The 17,330-nt window shown below is 40.1% G+C and overlaps 1 protein-coding gene across 4 annotated transcripts in view; it reads left to right on the top strand.

The window, feature by feature from the left end:
- ANKS1B (ankyrin repeat and sterile alpha motif domain containing 1B) overlaps window positions 1-17,330 on the top strand; it is an 839,347-nt gene that overhangs the window by 176,798 nt on the left and 645,219 nt on the right. For all 4 annotated transcript variants that reach the window (XM_036299864.1, XM_036299863.1, XM_036299862.1 and 1 more), the window contains exon 9: window positions 8,413-8,556. In XM_036299864.1, the coding sequence (XP_036155757.1) occupies window positions 8,413-8,556 (144 nt within the window). The remainder of the gene's footprint in view (window positions 1-8,412; window positions 8,557-17,330) is intronic.

The raw sequence follows: 17,330 nt of genomic DNA, 5'->3' as shown, positions 1-17,330 counted from the left end.
TTTGAGGAATGCAAGTAATATGCTGTTATATATTGAAAATGGTAAAATATTATCATTTAAGAATGATAATTTTAATTTTTTGATTGTGGAGTTATTGAAAGTCTTTTTTCACATGTCCTCCTTATCAAACATATCTTTTATTATCTGTTTCTCAGTCCAGTACACACACACACACACACACACAGGTGAGCATATGTTTACATACACACTAGCACTGAGGGCCTCTCTGTTTTATAATTGTTAAAAGAAAATATAGAGAATGAGAATGGGCCAGAGTTGTCTAGTCAAAAGTCTATGCATATAATGTGCCTAGAACAGTGCTGGCCATTTTGCAGGTCACACAAATAGAAAATATTGCCCCTAATCATAAAGATAAAATATATTACAGTGCATAGTAGCAAATAGTTAAAAACAATAGATTGAGTTGCCAAGATCATTTGTATGTACTATGGAAATTCAGAGAAGAGAAATAGTCTCTGAATTTTTTGTATCCAGCCAAATACAGGCTTTTAAAAAATTTATAATCATCATAGAATTAACAGTAGAAAGTTAGGTTTTGGCAGATGTTGAACTGGGTTTCAAATCAACCGTTTTCCACAATAAAGTCCCGATGTATTTTCCCTCCTCACTATGCCCTTCCTGACACCGGATTTGCTAGATGTGGTAAGCACATTCACATACCAGGATCATATGATGCCCCCACCTCTTCTCACCCCCTTCTTCTCCTCAGAACTTGTATCTCAGGAGGTGCTTTTGCTTAAATGCAGGTGCTTCTCTGCATTCTCTCCTCTTCACACTCAGTTGGAAATAATTATTCCTTCTTTATGTTCTCCTAACACCTTATTTCTTTATCTCTGTAATGCTCATCATTTGGCCTAGTTTTACTTTCTAATTACTTATCTACACATCTCTTTATGCCTTGAGTTCAGAGTTCATGACATATTTATCATTCCTTTCCCCCACCCTCAAGTTTAGTCTTGTAGACAGCAGTTGTTGATCAATAGATAATTAAAACTGTGTAGTGAACTGGTTTGAAATAGTGGACGTAAACAATATAATTTTAATTAGATTAATGTAAGAGGTAATTAATTTTCTATTAACTAAAATCTTTCCCACAAAGGAAAACTTCAAGCCCAGGTGGTTTACTGTTAAAAACCTTTTCTTAAAATAAAGGATGAGGGTTGTTCCCAAGTTATTGTATGAGGTCAACATTACTGTAAAAATGAAGACATTTAAAAATATATGTTTTTATTGATTTTTAGAGAGGAAAAAGGGGGGAGGAGAGAGAAATAGAGATGTGAGAAACATCCTGCGCACACCGTACCAAATGGGTCAAAGACTTTAACAGACACTTCCCCAAAGAAGACATACAGATGGCAAATACCATCTGCAAAGATGCTCCACATCATGTGTCTTGATTGTGGTGGTCATTACACAGGTGTATACATTTGTCAAAATGCCCAACTCTACATTTAAAATGGGTGCATATTATGTATTTAAATAAGACCTTTATAATTTTGATCCTAAAGAAAAAACTATTTGAAAAATAGTATTTACTTATTTATTTATGTATTTATTTATTCATTTATTTATTTTTAATTTCTTTATTGATTAAGGGATTGCATATGTGTCCTTATCCTTGCATTTCCCAAATAGTATTTATTTATATAAAATGATCTGCCATGAAGGATAGTTTAGTTTTCCAAAAGTTACACATTTTGCCTTTCATACTCAGTCTTGCTGAAATTGCAAACTAAACTTGAATAAACTTTATAGAGTAACCTTTAACTTTTTTGACATTAGCTCCTGTCTCTTGTGCATAAACCTGACATTAGTTTAGGCTTTTTTTCTAATTTTGGAAGAATAAATACTATCATTAAGCTAGAGTCTGATAAATGCACAGATGTTTTAAGAGAAAAAAGAACATACAGATGATGTATTTTAAAATTGTACACTTGAAACCTATATAATTTTATTAGCCAATGTCACCCAAGTAAATTTAATAAAAATTTTAAAAAGAACATGCAAATTGATTGTATTAAAGTAGAGTAGCAAACCAAATGCATTCTTCTGTAAAGTTTCCCAGATGACTATGAAAGGATGTCAACTATATAAACAGGTAGTAGGTGGGGACAAAATGTGTTGGAACTGAGTGTCTTAGAGGAATTGTAAGGATTGCTTCATGTACTATTAGAAAGAGAACAGCTCTGGCCTGGCCATGTGGCTCAGTGATTGAGCGCCAACCTATGAACCAGGAGGTCAGGGCACTTGCTCATGCTTGGTTTGTGGGCTAGATTCTTGGTGGGAGGCATGAAGGAGGCAGCCAATCAATGATTCTCTCTCATCATTGATGTTTCTATCTCCCCCTCTTCCCTTCCTCTCTGAAATCAATAAAAATATATTTAAAAAAAGAGAGAACAGTTCTTCTTAATCTATCTTTCAATATTTGTGCAACTAAAATAATTGCTCTAATAGCAATTCTACTTTTTAATAAATGTGAAATACTTTTGATAGTGGCAAATCCCTGAGTTTAGCATGTCACCGTGCACAGTAACATAATTTTTGTGTGTGGATGCTAGGAGGTGGATTTAGTGTACTCATTGCATAAAGATTTGTTTTTTCCTATGCAGCTATAAATGCAATTTAGAATTGATAGCTAATTTCAAATGATTCCAAGAGAAATTTTGTTTTTTAGAAGACTTACACATTGTAGGGTTGATGAATTTCAGTAACCTGGAGGAAATGGCTGTGGTGAAAAGATAGCATAGGGTAGCATTGCAGAGTTATTTTCAGAAAATTTTGAACAGATGTTTAGTGTTTATGAGCTGATAAAAATATCACATTTGACACTAAGTTGTTTGAACATGGCTAATGCTTTAAACTGTGATCTCTTTCTCAGGACTGAATGTAAGATAAGTGAGTCTGTTCCTCCGGGGTAAAAACCATTACTGACCTGCATCTGGTTGATCATTGGCACTGTTATAGTTTTGATATAAATAAACCACCTTAACATCTTACAATTTTCCTCCTCTTTCAGTGGCCCAGTAGGCTCTTAGGACTCCAGTTTTAAAAAGTGCTCTAAAAAAATAACACGGGTATATCTTCTTTTGGTGTTGCCTTTCAAATCGACAAAAATGAATAATCCTTATGTAAGGTCACCCGTGTAATGGGATCGGCTATGCAAATGTGGAGATTAGGTGTACACCGGAGTTAAACTGCTCTGCATAATAAAGGTTAGAGGGATTTGAAGAGCAAATGGAAAAAAAAACCTGTGGGAGAAAATAGATACCAAGGAACCTGGGCACTTCTTAGTGGAAGGGGGTATGATAACACCCTTCTACTCAACCATCATTCCAAGGAGAAAAATACTTGCTGGGGAGGGGTTTAGTTGTGCAATTTAAATCCTGTAGAGGTTTTGGTAAAATCTAAGTAGCTCGCTAATGATTGGTGTGAATGCTCTCATCTACACTAATAAAAGAGAAAAATGGTAATTGGCGTATGATGCTACCCTTTTCGTTGGCTAATCAGGGCTATATGCAAATTAACTGCCAACTAAGATTGGCTGTTAACTGCCAACTAAGATTGGCAGTTAACTGCCAACAAGATGGCAGTTAATTTGCATATGTAGGCACAATGCAGGGAGGCGAAAGGGAAAGCAGGAAGAAGCCCCCTGCCACTGACAGTGATCGGAAACCCGGGGGGAGCTAAGAGCGGCCCCAGGGCCGCCTTTGCCCTGCCCCCCAGCCATGATCGGAATCAGGCGCCTTTGCCGCCCTGGCCAGTGATAGCAGGAAGTAGGGGTGGAGCCAGCGATGGGAGCTGGGCATGGTCTAAGCTGGCAGTCCCAGGAGCTAGGGGTCCCTTGCCTGGGCCTAAAGCGGAGCCCACGATCGCGGCGCCCCCCGCTGCAGCTGTGGGTCCCCGCGCCTGGGCCAGACGCCTAGGCCAGAGGCGTTAGGCCTGGGCAGGGGCGGAGCCTGCAACCGCGGGGAGCTGGGGGTCCCCTGCCCAGGCCTGACACCTCTGCCGGAGGCCTCAGGCCTGGTCAAGGGGCCGATCTGGTGATTGGTGATCGGAGGGTGATGAGGGTCAACTCCTCTGGCCGAGGCATCAGGCCTGGGTGGGGGGCGGAGCCGGGGATTGGGGGGATATGATGGTCCCCTTGCCCAGTCCTGAAGCCTGGGTCAGAGGCGTCAGGCTTGGGCGGGGGGTGGAGCAAGCGATCAGAGGGAGATGGGGTCCCCTACCCAGGCATGATTCCTGGGCCAGAGGCCTCAGGCCTGGGAGGGGGTCAGAGCCAGTGATCGGGGGGAGATGGGGGTCCCCTGTCCAAGCCTGACACCTCTGGCGGAGGCGTCAGGCCTGGGCCAGGGGCCGATCAGGCGATCGGAGGGTGATGGGGGTCTACGCCTCTGGCGGAGGCATCAGGCCTGGGAAAGGGGCAGAGCCAGCAATCGGAGGGGTCTGGGGGTCCCCTGCCCAGGCCTGATGCCTGGGCCAGAGGCATCAGGCCTGGGCTGGGAGCAGAACCAGTGATGGGGGGAAATGAGGGTCCCCTGCCCAGGCCTGACGCCTCTGTCAGAGGCGTCAGGCCTGGGCAAGGGGCCGATCCTGCAATTGGAGGGTGATGGGGGTCAACACCTGAGGGCTCCCAGTATGTGAGAGGGGGCAGGCTGGGCTGAGGGACACTCCCCCCCCCACCCAGTGCACGAATTTCGTGCACCGGGCCCCTAGTTATGAAATAAAGTAGGTGCTGAATTCAACACTAGTTTGAATATGAGATGAACACAGTGAGAGCAAGTTAAATATATAAACTATTATAATATGTTAAACGAATTAAATAAAATATTTTATATATTCATATAATAACATTTTTATATTACATTCAGATATCACTTCATAAGGAAATCCCATGTCTTCAAATGTTAGACTAAGGTAGTTATTCTAGAAGTAGTTTTCTTTGATTGAGCTTAAATTTGTTTCTCCATGGTATTTATGTATTATGACATTTATTCTTTGAAACAGTATAGAATTGGTCCAATATTTCTTCTGCATAATCTCTATGTATTAACCAATAAATCTAATAGGTTGAAATTTTATGTAAATTTAGGTTCATATTCTATGGAAAAATTACCTGACATCTAGAACTTTAGGAACACAGTTGGATCTCCAGTAAAAAGTTTTAATCATTTGAAATGAAAGAAACTTATGAGTTTGTATGTTCATGGGGCTTACTCCCTCATATAATTGAAGATTATATTTAGTTTGATAAAACCTTTCTTAGCCATCTTTAATTGTAAAGCGGTGAAGTGGAAAATTATGGTTTTAAACAGCTAATTTATATACTGTCTTTAGGGGGCAGTACTAAACCACTGATAAATTTTTTTATTTTTGCTAATGCTATTGGTAATGACCACCGTTAAATAAAATTAAGATAACAATAATGAGATTTGGGATGCAATTATGTACACCTCTTAATATTTGTAAAAATTTCTAGGTAGTCAAAGGCGAATGACAGATTGAAATTTAGTCATTTAATAATTCATCCAACAATTATTAAAATCCATTATGTATAACACATGTGTGAATAAGGCAATGTTTGCTTTCAGATAACTTACACTTGAGTAGGCTAAGCAAACCATACTTGTATGTGTCTGCTATGTGTATATACATAAGATAAAGATAATAATGATATAAATAACAATATTTATTGATAATTGTTTATTTGCCAGTCACTGTCAAGCAATTAATTTTATCCTCATAAACCCCTATTGAGTAGGAATTATTATAATGCCTACTTTGCAAATAAGAAAGCTGAAGATTAATAAGAATATGTGATATAATTGGTGATGTATGAACAGGGTAGAGACATAAGAGTTTTTCTTTGGGAAGGAGAAAGAGACATTGGAAGAAAAGAACTGATTAGCCTATGAAATATTGATAATTCTTAGCCAAGAATGTAATGACCTATACTGCCATACCGTCTCAATCTTGATGGTCAAACCAATCGTGAGTTAGTGAAGGAGATGCCTATTTGATCATTCTATTCATTTTTGTAGACAGCATTGATCATATTGATGCTCTTGCTATATTAAGGTTTTGGACATTCCCCAATATTTTCACCCAGATGATCTGCAGGACCAAAAATCTCTGTGGTAATCATCTTATATTACTGATTTGAGAAATGTGTACTTATGAAAGTATGGGGCTATGTACCAGACTGCAGAAATTTTCACTGGCTGTCACAGATAACAAAATGCTTTGGGGAATATCATCATACAGTAGAAATATATTAACAAATATGCTTCTTCAATTTAAACTGCAGTGGTATCAGCTTGGTTGTTCAATATACTGCCTTCACAGGTCATTGTGCTCAGTGAGAGGCCATGCAACACAAGGTTAAGGGGTAAGCTCTAGAGTCAGGCAGTTGGGAAGGAATCCTTTCTCTGCCACTTTCCAGCTCTGTGACCTTGGGTTTTACCTGACCTCTCTGTTAGTATTTACCTCAAGGGGTAGTTGTGTGAATTAAAATAATGAATAATAGTGCTCAAAAGATTGTAGTTATTATTGTGTCTTATAGACAGTAACTTATGATTGGGAGACTAATTTCATAATTTCTCAGTTATTGAAAATTGATAAAGGGAAACAAGATGTGGATGCCAAAAATAGTTGTATAAAGCTTTATATTTGATTTTTAAAAGCAACAACATTTGGGAGGTGTGGGGGTGCTATTTGCAATTCAATATATAAAATATCTTTACTAACTTCAGTAGTCATGATCTGTCAGTATTGTGCTGAATGCTACTTTCCAAAGATTTTTAGGCAAACTTACTATCTTTTTTTCTAAAAAAAAAAATTCCCCTTGATGAGCATTTAGCAGGTTCTTTGAATATGGATTTTTTCTTCATTTCTGGCAAAATTTCTCACCTTATTTCTTAGATAAATCCCTACTAATTCAACATGGATCTCTTAGCTTGACCCCTACTTACCTTAGCTTTTAACTTATTTCATCTTTTGTTCTGTCTTCTCGGAAATGTCCTCACAGTTACTTTCCAACTTTCCTGTTGGAGTTTATGTATTTGTGTGATAGCATTCTGTTCTTTTTCAGGGATGCAAATATCTTCTATTTCTATAACTTTGTTTCTGTATATTTATTTTGTTCTCTGTTAAAGACTTCCTTTAAATTTGCAGTGAGCTTTTGGTTTTTGGTCAAATTTAACTGAAAACTTAGAAACTATTTATCCGGGTGGAATTTGTCCAGATGTGGCCTTCATAGCAGGCATTATGGCACAGATCCCCACCATATTCCTACATACTTATAGATCTTTTTTCTTAGGAGGTTAATTTTTGTAGAGAGGAATATACTCTACTCTCCTGTCTGGAGGGATATAACCTCAATATTCTCTAAGGTAAATATGGTAGGCACTGGGGTCGGGTGGGATTCCTCATCTATAATATAGATATTCACTTCATTCCTTTGTTTTTAGAGAGGGGCCCCTCTGCTCACTGTGCCTAGATTCTTAGAATTCATAATCCCTTTGCTTCAACCTCACCAGAACGTAAATCTCCAATTTCTTGTCAGGTGGTAAAGATTTAGTTTCTTGGCTAGGTGAGAGGGTAGGTCTAGGGAGTCTAACTTTTTCTAATGTATAGTGTCCATCCTGTTTTAGCCCCATCTGCACCTACACCTTTAGAAGTGGTGAATCTCTCCATGCGTTAAGCCATTGGGAGGGTGCTGAGGCATGAACAGGCCTGCTTCTTATTCTCTCCTCTTGCAGGCACTTGGCTTTCAGGTTTCTCAAACTTTCTAAATCGGGTACTATCTATTCATCTGTTTATTATTATCCAAAACTTTTCTTGATATTGCTCATCATCTTTCAGCAGACTCTTTTTGTCCTTGTCCTTATGGTTTAGACTATGTTGAAAATGGAAGTCCTACGATTCGCTTAAAAAGTATTACCCTCCTTTATATGATAATATAACATGTTATGAATCATTTTTTCAAAAAGGAGACTATGTTTTTGGTGACATAGTGAAAAAATGGGATTTTTAAGTAATTTCTATTCTAAAAAAGTATTTGCACACTATTCTGATTGCATTTAGAAATCATAAGATTTTTCTCATTTGTTGCTATTCAGCTATTACTTGGGTCATTTTCGTGTCCTGTTCTTTGTTACGAACTTTGTATCTTATCAATCTTTCCCACCCGTTTTTTTTTTTTTTCACTTTCAGCTTAAAATTGAATTATACATGTTCTTTTTGGCTGAGCCAGATGGTGCAATCACATAACTATGGCTAGAATTAAGCTGACTTGCTTGCTACAATACACCATAAAAATTTAAATTTAATTGATGTTAAGATATCTAAATAACATTGATATAATACATTGGTCTAATATAAATTTAATTTCAGAGAACTTCATCTACAATAAATTTGTCACCAGGAGAAGTGGAAGAAGAAGATGATGATGAAAACACTTGTGGGCCCTCAGGACTCTGGGAAGCGTTGACTCCTTGCAATGGATGTAGGAACCTTGGCTTCCCTATTCTTGCACAGGTAACAGCTTGCTTTTCTTAAGGTACAATAAAACATAAAAACGGTTGCCTATGTTTTTAAGTAAATCCTTTTTCCCCTCTGGAAATCCAGTTAGTATCTTGTTCGCTTTGTAATTTTTCTTCAGTTAAGGTCAGTAATATATTTATATAACTTGCTATACATATATGCATATGCAAACACATATTTTACATAATTTTATGTGGTTGTTTTATTTTGGTCATGATGCTAGTTTCAGAAAAATGGAGTTACTCAATTTTAATATTTATGATCCAGAAATATTTATTAAAAATGCTCTTTTGAAATTAAATCATAATTTGTATTAAAATAATAATAAAATGATTTACAAAGAAACATACTAGGGCTCTATAAGAGCATAGTGATTTTTTTCTTAGCACAATGGAACATTGTAGAATAATGTGTGGCATTATTAGTACAACCCAAAAATGAGAGGTGAACACTAAAACACTGACTATAATTTTGAACCCATTTTGCTCTTCATTAAGTCAATTTTAATTCGATTGTATCACCTTCAAATTCCTATTGTCTGCTATGGACTACAAGCCCTTAGGGGAGTTTCAGAAAAAGTAAAATAAGCCAAACAGAGTGAAGAAATTGGAAACCACAATGAAATATTTCTACACCAAAATGAAAAAGCATGTTATTAAAAAAAACAAAAAACAGTGTAATAGCAAAGGTACGTCTGTGTACCGACATAAAGCATGGGGAGAAAAACAGTGCAGGACAGGAAATAATCCAGTAATTGTCCAGAATAGTGTTATATCTCAAAACTATTCTTTCCTATTTTGTAACAAATATGAAGCAATTGTATCTAAGGAACCATAGCATTTTTCATGTCAATGGACAATTTGGTGATACCCACTCAAATTCCAATATTAATTTGTTGTGGAAAACTAAATAGGATAATCAAATCAACATATTGTACTTAAAGAATCTCTTCACCTTAATATGAACTGTTATAGGACTTGAAGACAATTTATCCTAACTATTACATAATTATTATCAATATGTGCTGGGCTGTGAGTTCCATAAAAGTAAGGAGCATGTATTGCTCACCATCCAAGGTCTAATGCCATTATAGTCCCTGGTATATTGTCAGAATTAAGTAACAAATGTGTATATTCTAGGGTTTCATTTCTTCACTTAGGGTTTTTACATCCAAATGCCCACCATCACTATTTGGTCACTGTTGTCCACATCAATCACTTCTCTTTTGTATGAAGTCACTCTCAAACATCAGTGCATACTTGAATGTAGTATACTCCTCCTTGTACAACTGCCGCTGCAGTTTCCCCACGGGGGTATTAAACATGCCCAACTGCGGGCCTCTTTAGGGTGTGCGATGCAGAAACATGGTTGGCTGTCCATGGCTCTCTTTTGAGACGGCTCCTCCACACCTCCTTATCACAGCTCCCAGAGCGTCCTGTTGCCCACTCTTTGTAGCAGGTGGGCTAGCGGTGGTCTTCTGCAGGTGTTTTTGTCTCTGAGTGACTGAGGACAGGGTGGGGGCGCTGATTACTGACTTCGCAGGCTTAGAGATGATCGCTCCTGCACCAGACTGTGCCCTGTGGGGGTCTGCAGATCTCCGGTCCGCGCACATGTCAGGGTGCGCAGAAGTCCAGGTGTGAGACATTGCTGTTCACTCGGTGAGGACTTCCTTTTAAGCCAGACACACTGGTTCGTTAAAAACCTCTGCTCTTTGATTTAGCAACCTCAACTGCCAGTCCCGCTGCTCCTCTTTTCTGGAAACCAAATTCTCCACCTACGCCCAAACTACCCCGAGGGTGTGCTCTTAACTCTCCTGCCCCTTGTGACTTGTGCCCATCACATACCCTTTTCTCTCTGTTGCCCTGCAGCCCCTCCCTCATCGCAGGGACACTGTCCTTTGGACCTCACTCTGCCATCCTGCCCCCCACAGCTCAGCAGACCACCCCCTCTCACCAGAGCCCCTCTAAGAATCTTAATAAATACTGGAAAATTGCTCTCAATAAGCGTTAGGCAAATTTCTGTTAGGTCTGAGTTTAAAATATCTATAGTCTCTCAGCCAGCACTTCTAATTGTAGACAATTAGAATTAATTGTAGAATTTACCTTAAGGAGGGAATTGGGCAAGTTGGTAAACAGGTTAGCACAGGATGTTTTTCAAGGTGTATTGTATCAAAAAAGACAATAACCAAGAATAATATCTTACAATAGGGATTTGTTAAATTATGGAGCATTCTATGATATAATATTCTATATCCATTAAAATGATTATATTGTTTTGAATTTATTGAAATGAAAAGATACCCCTGACTTTTAAAGGAGCAGAGTGAACATATTTCAAACTAGCATTATATGCATGGTCCAATTTATGTAAAATTATCTCTCTCTGTGTGTGCGTGTGTGTGTGTGTGTGTGTGTGTGTGTGTGTGTGTGTGTGTGTGTGTTTGGGTTTGAAAGTATGCTCAGTGAAATGTTTAAGTGCTTATCTGGATGTAGTGATTTTGATTTTCTTTTTTCTACTTTCTATTTTTATTAGGATAATTATTTCTGTTAACAGGGAAAATAAAGCTGTTTTTATAAGCAATGTCTAATTTTTACAGCCATGATAATTTTTATATTTTGACACACCCTTAAATTGCTGATGAGATTTTTTAACCTTTTCCCTAAACAGCTTCACTCTGACTATACAGTGAAAAGATCCTCAAACATTAAGCTACTAGAGGCTCGGTGCATGAAAATTCATGCACTGGAGGAGGGTCCCTCAGCCTGGCCTGCCCCTCTCATAGTCTGGGAGCCCTCAGGGGCGGGAGCTGACCCGGTGATCAGGGAAAGGCAACGCCCCATTACATCTCTGCTGCTGCCACTGCTGGCAGCATAAGCCTCGGCCAGCCCTGGTTACCTGAGCCTTGGTCTGGCCCTGGGTGGCTGGGCAGCCAACATCTGAGGCTTGCCTATGCCTCGGGCCGGCCCTGGGGGCCTGGGGGGTTGAGGGGACTGTGGGACTCTGGAGGCAGGCACGCAGAGCGGCTGGGCTCGCCTAGGGGCAGGCCCGGCTTTGCCATGCACCTGCCGCCCCAGTAGAGCTGACGGTACTGGGTGCCGCCATCTTGTGGCTGTGGGCACCGCCATCTTTGAGGGCATGGCAGTCAATTAGAATATTCCCTCCTTATTGGCTGTGGGCGCCACCATCTTTGTGACAGTGTGAGGGTCAATGAGCATATTCCCTCTTTATTAGATAGGATGCTCTAGTCTTCACCAATTATCAGATTGTATATAAAAATGGTCTGAGGAATTTTGCCAACTATTTTAAATATTGTCAATTTAATAAGATTAAAATATCTTTATTGGCACAACAATATACCCAACACATACACATATACGTATATAAAGCAAAGGTTTTTAAATTAAATCTATTGGGATAATATTGGTCAATAAAATTATCATCTGTTTATTGCATTGTGTATTCACCATCCAAAATAAATTCTTCCATCACCATGTATTTGACCCCCTTTACCATTTACTGACTCCCTCCCACCCTGTGGCCTTCTGGTAACCACCATAATGGTGTCTGTGTTTATGAGTTTTTATTTGTTTATCTTGCTTGCTCATTTGTTGTTTTCAGTTTTATATCCCACATATAAGTGAAATCACATGGGTCTTGACTTTTTCTGTCTGACTCCTGTTGCTTAGCATAATATTCTCAAGATTTCTCCATGTTGTCACAAATGAAAGTATTTCATTTTTTCTTATGGCTGAGTAATATTCCATGTATACATATACCACATCTTCTTTAGCATCTTCATTGTGTACATGTACCACATCTATTGAAGGACACTTTGGTTGTTTCCACATCTTGGCCACCATGAATAATGATGCAATGAACATAGGGATATATAGTATACTAGAGGCCTGGTGCACGAAATTTGTGCACTTGCACGGGGGGAGGGGGTCCCTCAGCCTGGCCTGTGCCCTCTCGCAGTCTGGGAACCCTCGGGGGATGTCCAACTGATGGTTTAGGCCCGCTCCCCACTGGGAATAGGCCTAAGCTGGCAGTTGGACATCCTTAGCGCTGCTGTGGAAGCGGGAGAGGCTCCCGCCACCGCTGCTGCGCTTGCCAGCCATGAGCCTGGCTTCTGGCTGCGTGGACTCCCCCTGTAGGAGTGCACTGACCACCAGGGGGCAGCTCCTGCGTTGAGCATCTGCCCCCTAGTAGTCAGTGTGCATCATAGCAACTGGTCGTTCTGCGGTTGGGCCGAAACTGGCTCTGACATCCCCCGAGGGGTCCTGGATTGCGAGAGGGCACAGGGTAGGCCGAGGGACCCCACTGGTGCACAGTCGAAGCTGGGGAGGGACACAGGAGGTTGGCCAGCTGGGGAGGGGTTGCGGGAGGGCTCCAGGGCATGTCTGACCTGACTCGTTCAGTCTTGATCGGCTGGACCCTAGCAGCAAGCTAACCTACCGGTCGGAGGTCTGCCCCTGGTGGTCAGTGCATGTCATAGTGAGCAGCCTTAGTATAGCATTAGCATATTATGGTTTGATTGGTTGAACGGCCGACTGGACGACCGGACACTTAGCATATTAGGCTTTTATTATATAGGATTTTTTTTTAAAAGTGTAGCATGTCTCTATTTAGAAGATCAAGAGGTCTTTCTTTTGTTTCTCAGTAGGTGGCGCTAAAGCATAAGTCTTTTTTGTTTCTCTTGCATTGATCTGGTTTCTAAGATCTCTTCAGGGGCAGTGGAAAATGCTCTATTCCCTGGGGAGGTGAGTGTCTCTTAGGTAACCAAGTCACTTTAGGACACCAACCCCATGGGGAGATGTGGTGGATGATTGGATGCTGAGCCCAAGAAATCCTAGTGCTGCCCCCACCAGACGCTGCTGGCAGTGCAGCGCCATGGGTGGGGACAGGGTGAGCTGGGAGAGGCCAGCTGGTGTCTTTGTGGCTTTGTTCTCCTCCCAGTAATGGCGACTGCCAGACCTCAGCTGCCTCACCACTTATCTCCATCCCTGACGCTGGGATTAGCTGCAGCATGCTTCTGCTTCTCCAGTTCTCCAGGCTGCAGGTCCTCGGTGCTACAGCTTCTTCTGGGGCCCTCTGCTAGCCGTGAGAGGGTGAGGAGAAGTGCCAGGCCCCATGGCTTTGTTTTTCTGCCTGACAATGGCAGCCACCAGACAACCGCAGCCTCACCTCCATCATGTACTCCATCTCCCCGTTCTCCCCAAGCCTTTCCATCTCCACCCCGTCATTGGCCTCAGCCCAGCACATATGGACTACTCAAGGCAGGATTGCTCCCTGTATCTGTCTGTTCCTCAGGGATTCTTCCCCTCTCTAAAGACTCACAGTGAGCTCTGCGCTGTGTCTGTGGCACCCATCTCTGCTCCTCTCCCTTGCCCTCCCCAGTTCATTCTGATTTGCCCACCTTCAGATGTTTTGATGTTCACAGCTCAGCTATGTTGGTGTGTCGAACAGAGAATCCTTTCTTGAGTTATAGCTGTTCAATTTGTTGCAACTTCAAGGGGGAGAGACCAGGGAAACTCATGCTGCCTTCTTCTGATAGCCCAAAGTTATAGTTTTTGAGTCTTTAGTTTGTTCTATACGTCAAAAAGGACATTTTTCTTCCTTTCAGATTAAAATATCGGGTATTTATGGTAATGTATTTTTCCTTTATTTATTGAAAGGCCTATTCACATATCAGTATCAGTTCTCACTGGCTTGTTCAAAGTCCTTATATCAAGTGGTTCTGGTGTGTGTTGTTTTGAAAGAAGTAGGTAGCATTGGGCACAGTATAATTTGGGTGCTATTTAAAAATTAAAATGAAGCTATATCCATTTGCTTAAAAGCACTTATATGCCATGCACTTTTATTACCAGATATTTATCTTAGGTTTCCATTAAAGCATTGAGTTAATTGCCTTGTATCCAGAGAAACCAGAAACTATTCTGCTTGTAGGGTCCACAGACTTTCAGAATTTTTTCCAATCTAGTCATTAGACAGACAATAGTAGAATCTCTGTTATTTGGCTTGATAACCATCATGTGTAGTATTCTGGCAAGTATGTCTCTAATTTCATAAATCTGATGACGTTTTTCTGAAATCCCTCTTGCTATTTAGAAAACTACCTTATTTGTATTTGTCTCAATACTTAAGAAGCTCAGGTGGTTAAATAAAAACCGACCTGAGGTTAAGAAATTCTTTTTATGTAACTGCAGCACCTTTCTGTACGCTTGCTCTTAGAACAGATTTCCATACAGCTTCTCATTAGATATTCTTAAACTAAATTTATGTTCCCCCTCCTCTATGTTAGAGTTTATGTCATTGGGTAAATCATTTAACCTCCTTAGGCCTTATTTTCATCATCCTTGAAATTGAGATGCTCCTTTAGGTATCTTTCAACTCCAGAATAGTTATGATTTCATAATAGGGGTTTGAATACTCCAAACAATAATTATGAGTCAAAGAATTACTCAGATATCGACAGCTTTGGGAATTGTGATTCAACACATAGTCTTATTTTGTTGCTGATTTTCTTCTTGCTGAAACTTTTAAAAGAACCAACATTTGAAATGTGGAAATGACACAAATGGTAGCTTAGTAAGCTGGGAGTTTAGTGGGGGCAGTGCTTGAAACTATGTAATTGAATATGAGTTACATATTTTATTTTTTAATAAAATTTAAAAACATTTTTATTGATTTCATAGAGGAAGAGGGAGAAAAAGATAGAAACAGCAATGATGAGAGAGAATCATTGATCGGCTGCCTCCTGCATGCCCCACAATCAGGATCGAGCCCATAATCTGGGCATGTGCCTTGACCAGGAATTGAACCATGATTCATAGGTCGATGTTCAACCACTGAGCCAGGCATGGGTTACATATTTTAAACAGAATTTAGTTGATTATGAACATGGCTGTGGTAGGCAGATTAATCCTCCCAAAACGTGTCCACATCTTCATGTTTACAACCTGAGAATAGGTGACCTTTCATGGGAAAGGGATTTTACAGACGTGAAGAAGGTAAGGATTCTGCGATGGAGAGACATCCTGGATTATCCAGATGGACCCAATGTGGTCATTATGGCCCTCCTGAGAGACAAGCAGGAGGGTCAGAGTCAGAGAAGGAGATGTGATGATGAAGCAGAGTTGGAAGTGATGTGGTCATAAACCAAGGACTGGGGATGGAGTTCCCTGAAAAACAGGAAATGGCTCCTTCCCTACGACCTCCTGAAGGAACCAGCCCTGCCAACACCTTGATGTTAGCCCAGTAAAAATAATTTTGAGCTTTCAACATGCAGAACTGTAAGAGAATAAATAAATAAAGTTATTAAGTATGTGGTCATTTGTTACAGCAGCTCTGGGAAACTAATGCAGATTTTGGTACCAGGATGTGAGATGCTGCTGTAACAGATACATTGAAATGTGGAAGTGGCTTTGTAATTGTGCAGTGGGGAGAGGCCGGAAGAGTTCTGAGTGGCATGGGAGAATAAGACTAGTCTGCTTGGGACAGAAATATGAATCTTAAAGGTCCTGCCAGCGAGGGCTCAGAAGGAAGTGCCAGGTAGAGAAAACCTATTTTGTCTTAGGGAATCCCTAAATGGTCACAAATAGAATATTTTTAAAAACATGGATATTAAAGGCACTACTGGTAAGGCTTAAAAAGTGAGGAGAATGGTAGAGAACCTGTATTATCTTAGAGCAGCGATTTTCAACCCCCCCCTCCCTTTTTTAATCTCATGGCACACATAAACTAATTACTAAAATTCTGTGACACACGAAAAAAGTTTTTTGTGGGTTTTTTTTGACAAAAAAAACCCCCCACAGTATAATTTTGATTCATTTACACTGGATGGCTATTGTTGTGTTGGCTGTTGTCATTGTTTTACTTGAAAAGGAATAAAAGGGAAAAGAGGTCAGTGCCCCTGACTAAATAGTCAGGTACTGAAAGTTGTAAAAGTTCTTGCACTCTTAATCGCTGTCTTAAAGAATAGCCTAGTCATCATAGAGAGAATGTTGGTAGACATGAATGTTAACGATATTTCTGGTAAGGACTGAAAATTAAATGAACATGTTATTGAAAACTGGAGGAGCCAAACCGGTTTGGCTGAGTGGATAGAGTGTCGGCCTGCGGACTGAAAGGTCCCAGGTTTGATTCTGGTCAAGGGCATGTGCCTTGGTTGTGGGCACATCCCCAGTGGGAGGTGTGCAGGAGGCAGCTGGTCGATGTTTCTCTCTCATCGATGTTTCTAACTCTCTATTCCTCTCCCTTCCTCTCTGTAAAAAAATCAATAAAATATATATTAAAAAATTGAAAAAAAAAAAAAAGAAAACTGGAGGAAAGGAAATACTTGCTATATAGTAGCAGAAGCCTAGCAGAATTGTGTTCTGTAGTTATGTGGAAAGCAGAACTAGTAAGTGATGAACGTGGATATTTGGCTCAAGAGATTTCCGAGCAAAATATTGAAGGTGCGGCCTTGTTCTTCTTGTTGGCTATAGCAAAATGTGAGAGGAAAGAGATAAATTGAATGAAGAATTTTTGAGCAAAAAGGGACCAGGACTTGATGACTTGGGACTTTCTCAACCTATCCAGATTGAAAAAAGATGCTAAAATTTGTAGATTAACTGTCAAGAAAGTGTGTTTTGGAAAAGAAGAGAAAAGGGAGGCTGGATAACTTTTTTTTTAGTTCCTCAGTAGCATCAAAATATCAGATTATTCACTCACACAGAAAACTCTTTAAAGAGATTAGGTATGTGTCTCATAGATCTCTTAATTCATTT

The sequence above is a fragment of the Myotis myotis genome, unplaced genomic scaffold (assembly GCF_014108235.1).
Source record: "Myotis myotis isolate mMyoMyo1 unplaced genomic scaffold, mMyoMyo1.p scaffold_m19_p_3, whole genome shotgun sequence".
Taxonomy (NCBI): Eukaryota; Metazoa; Chordata; class Mammalia; order Chiroptera; family Vespertilionidae; genus Myotis; species Myotis myotis.
This window is presented reverse-complemented; position numbering and strand designations above follow the sequence as displayed.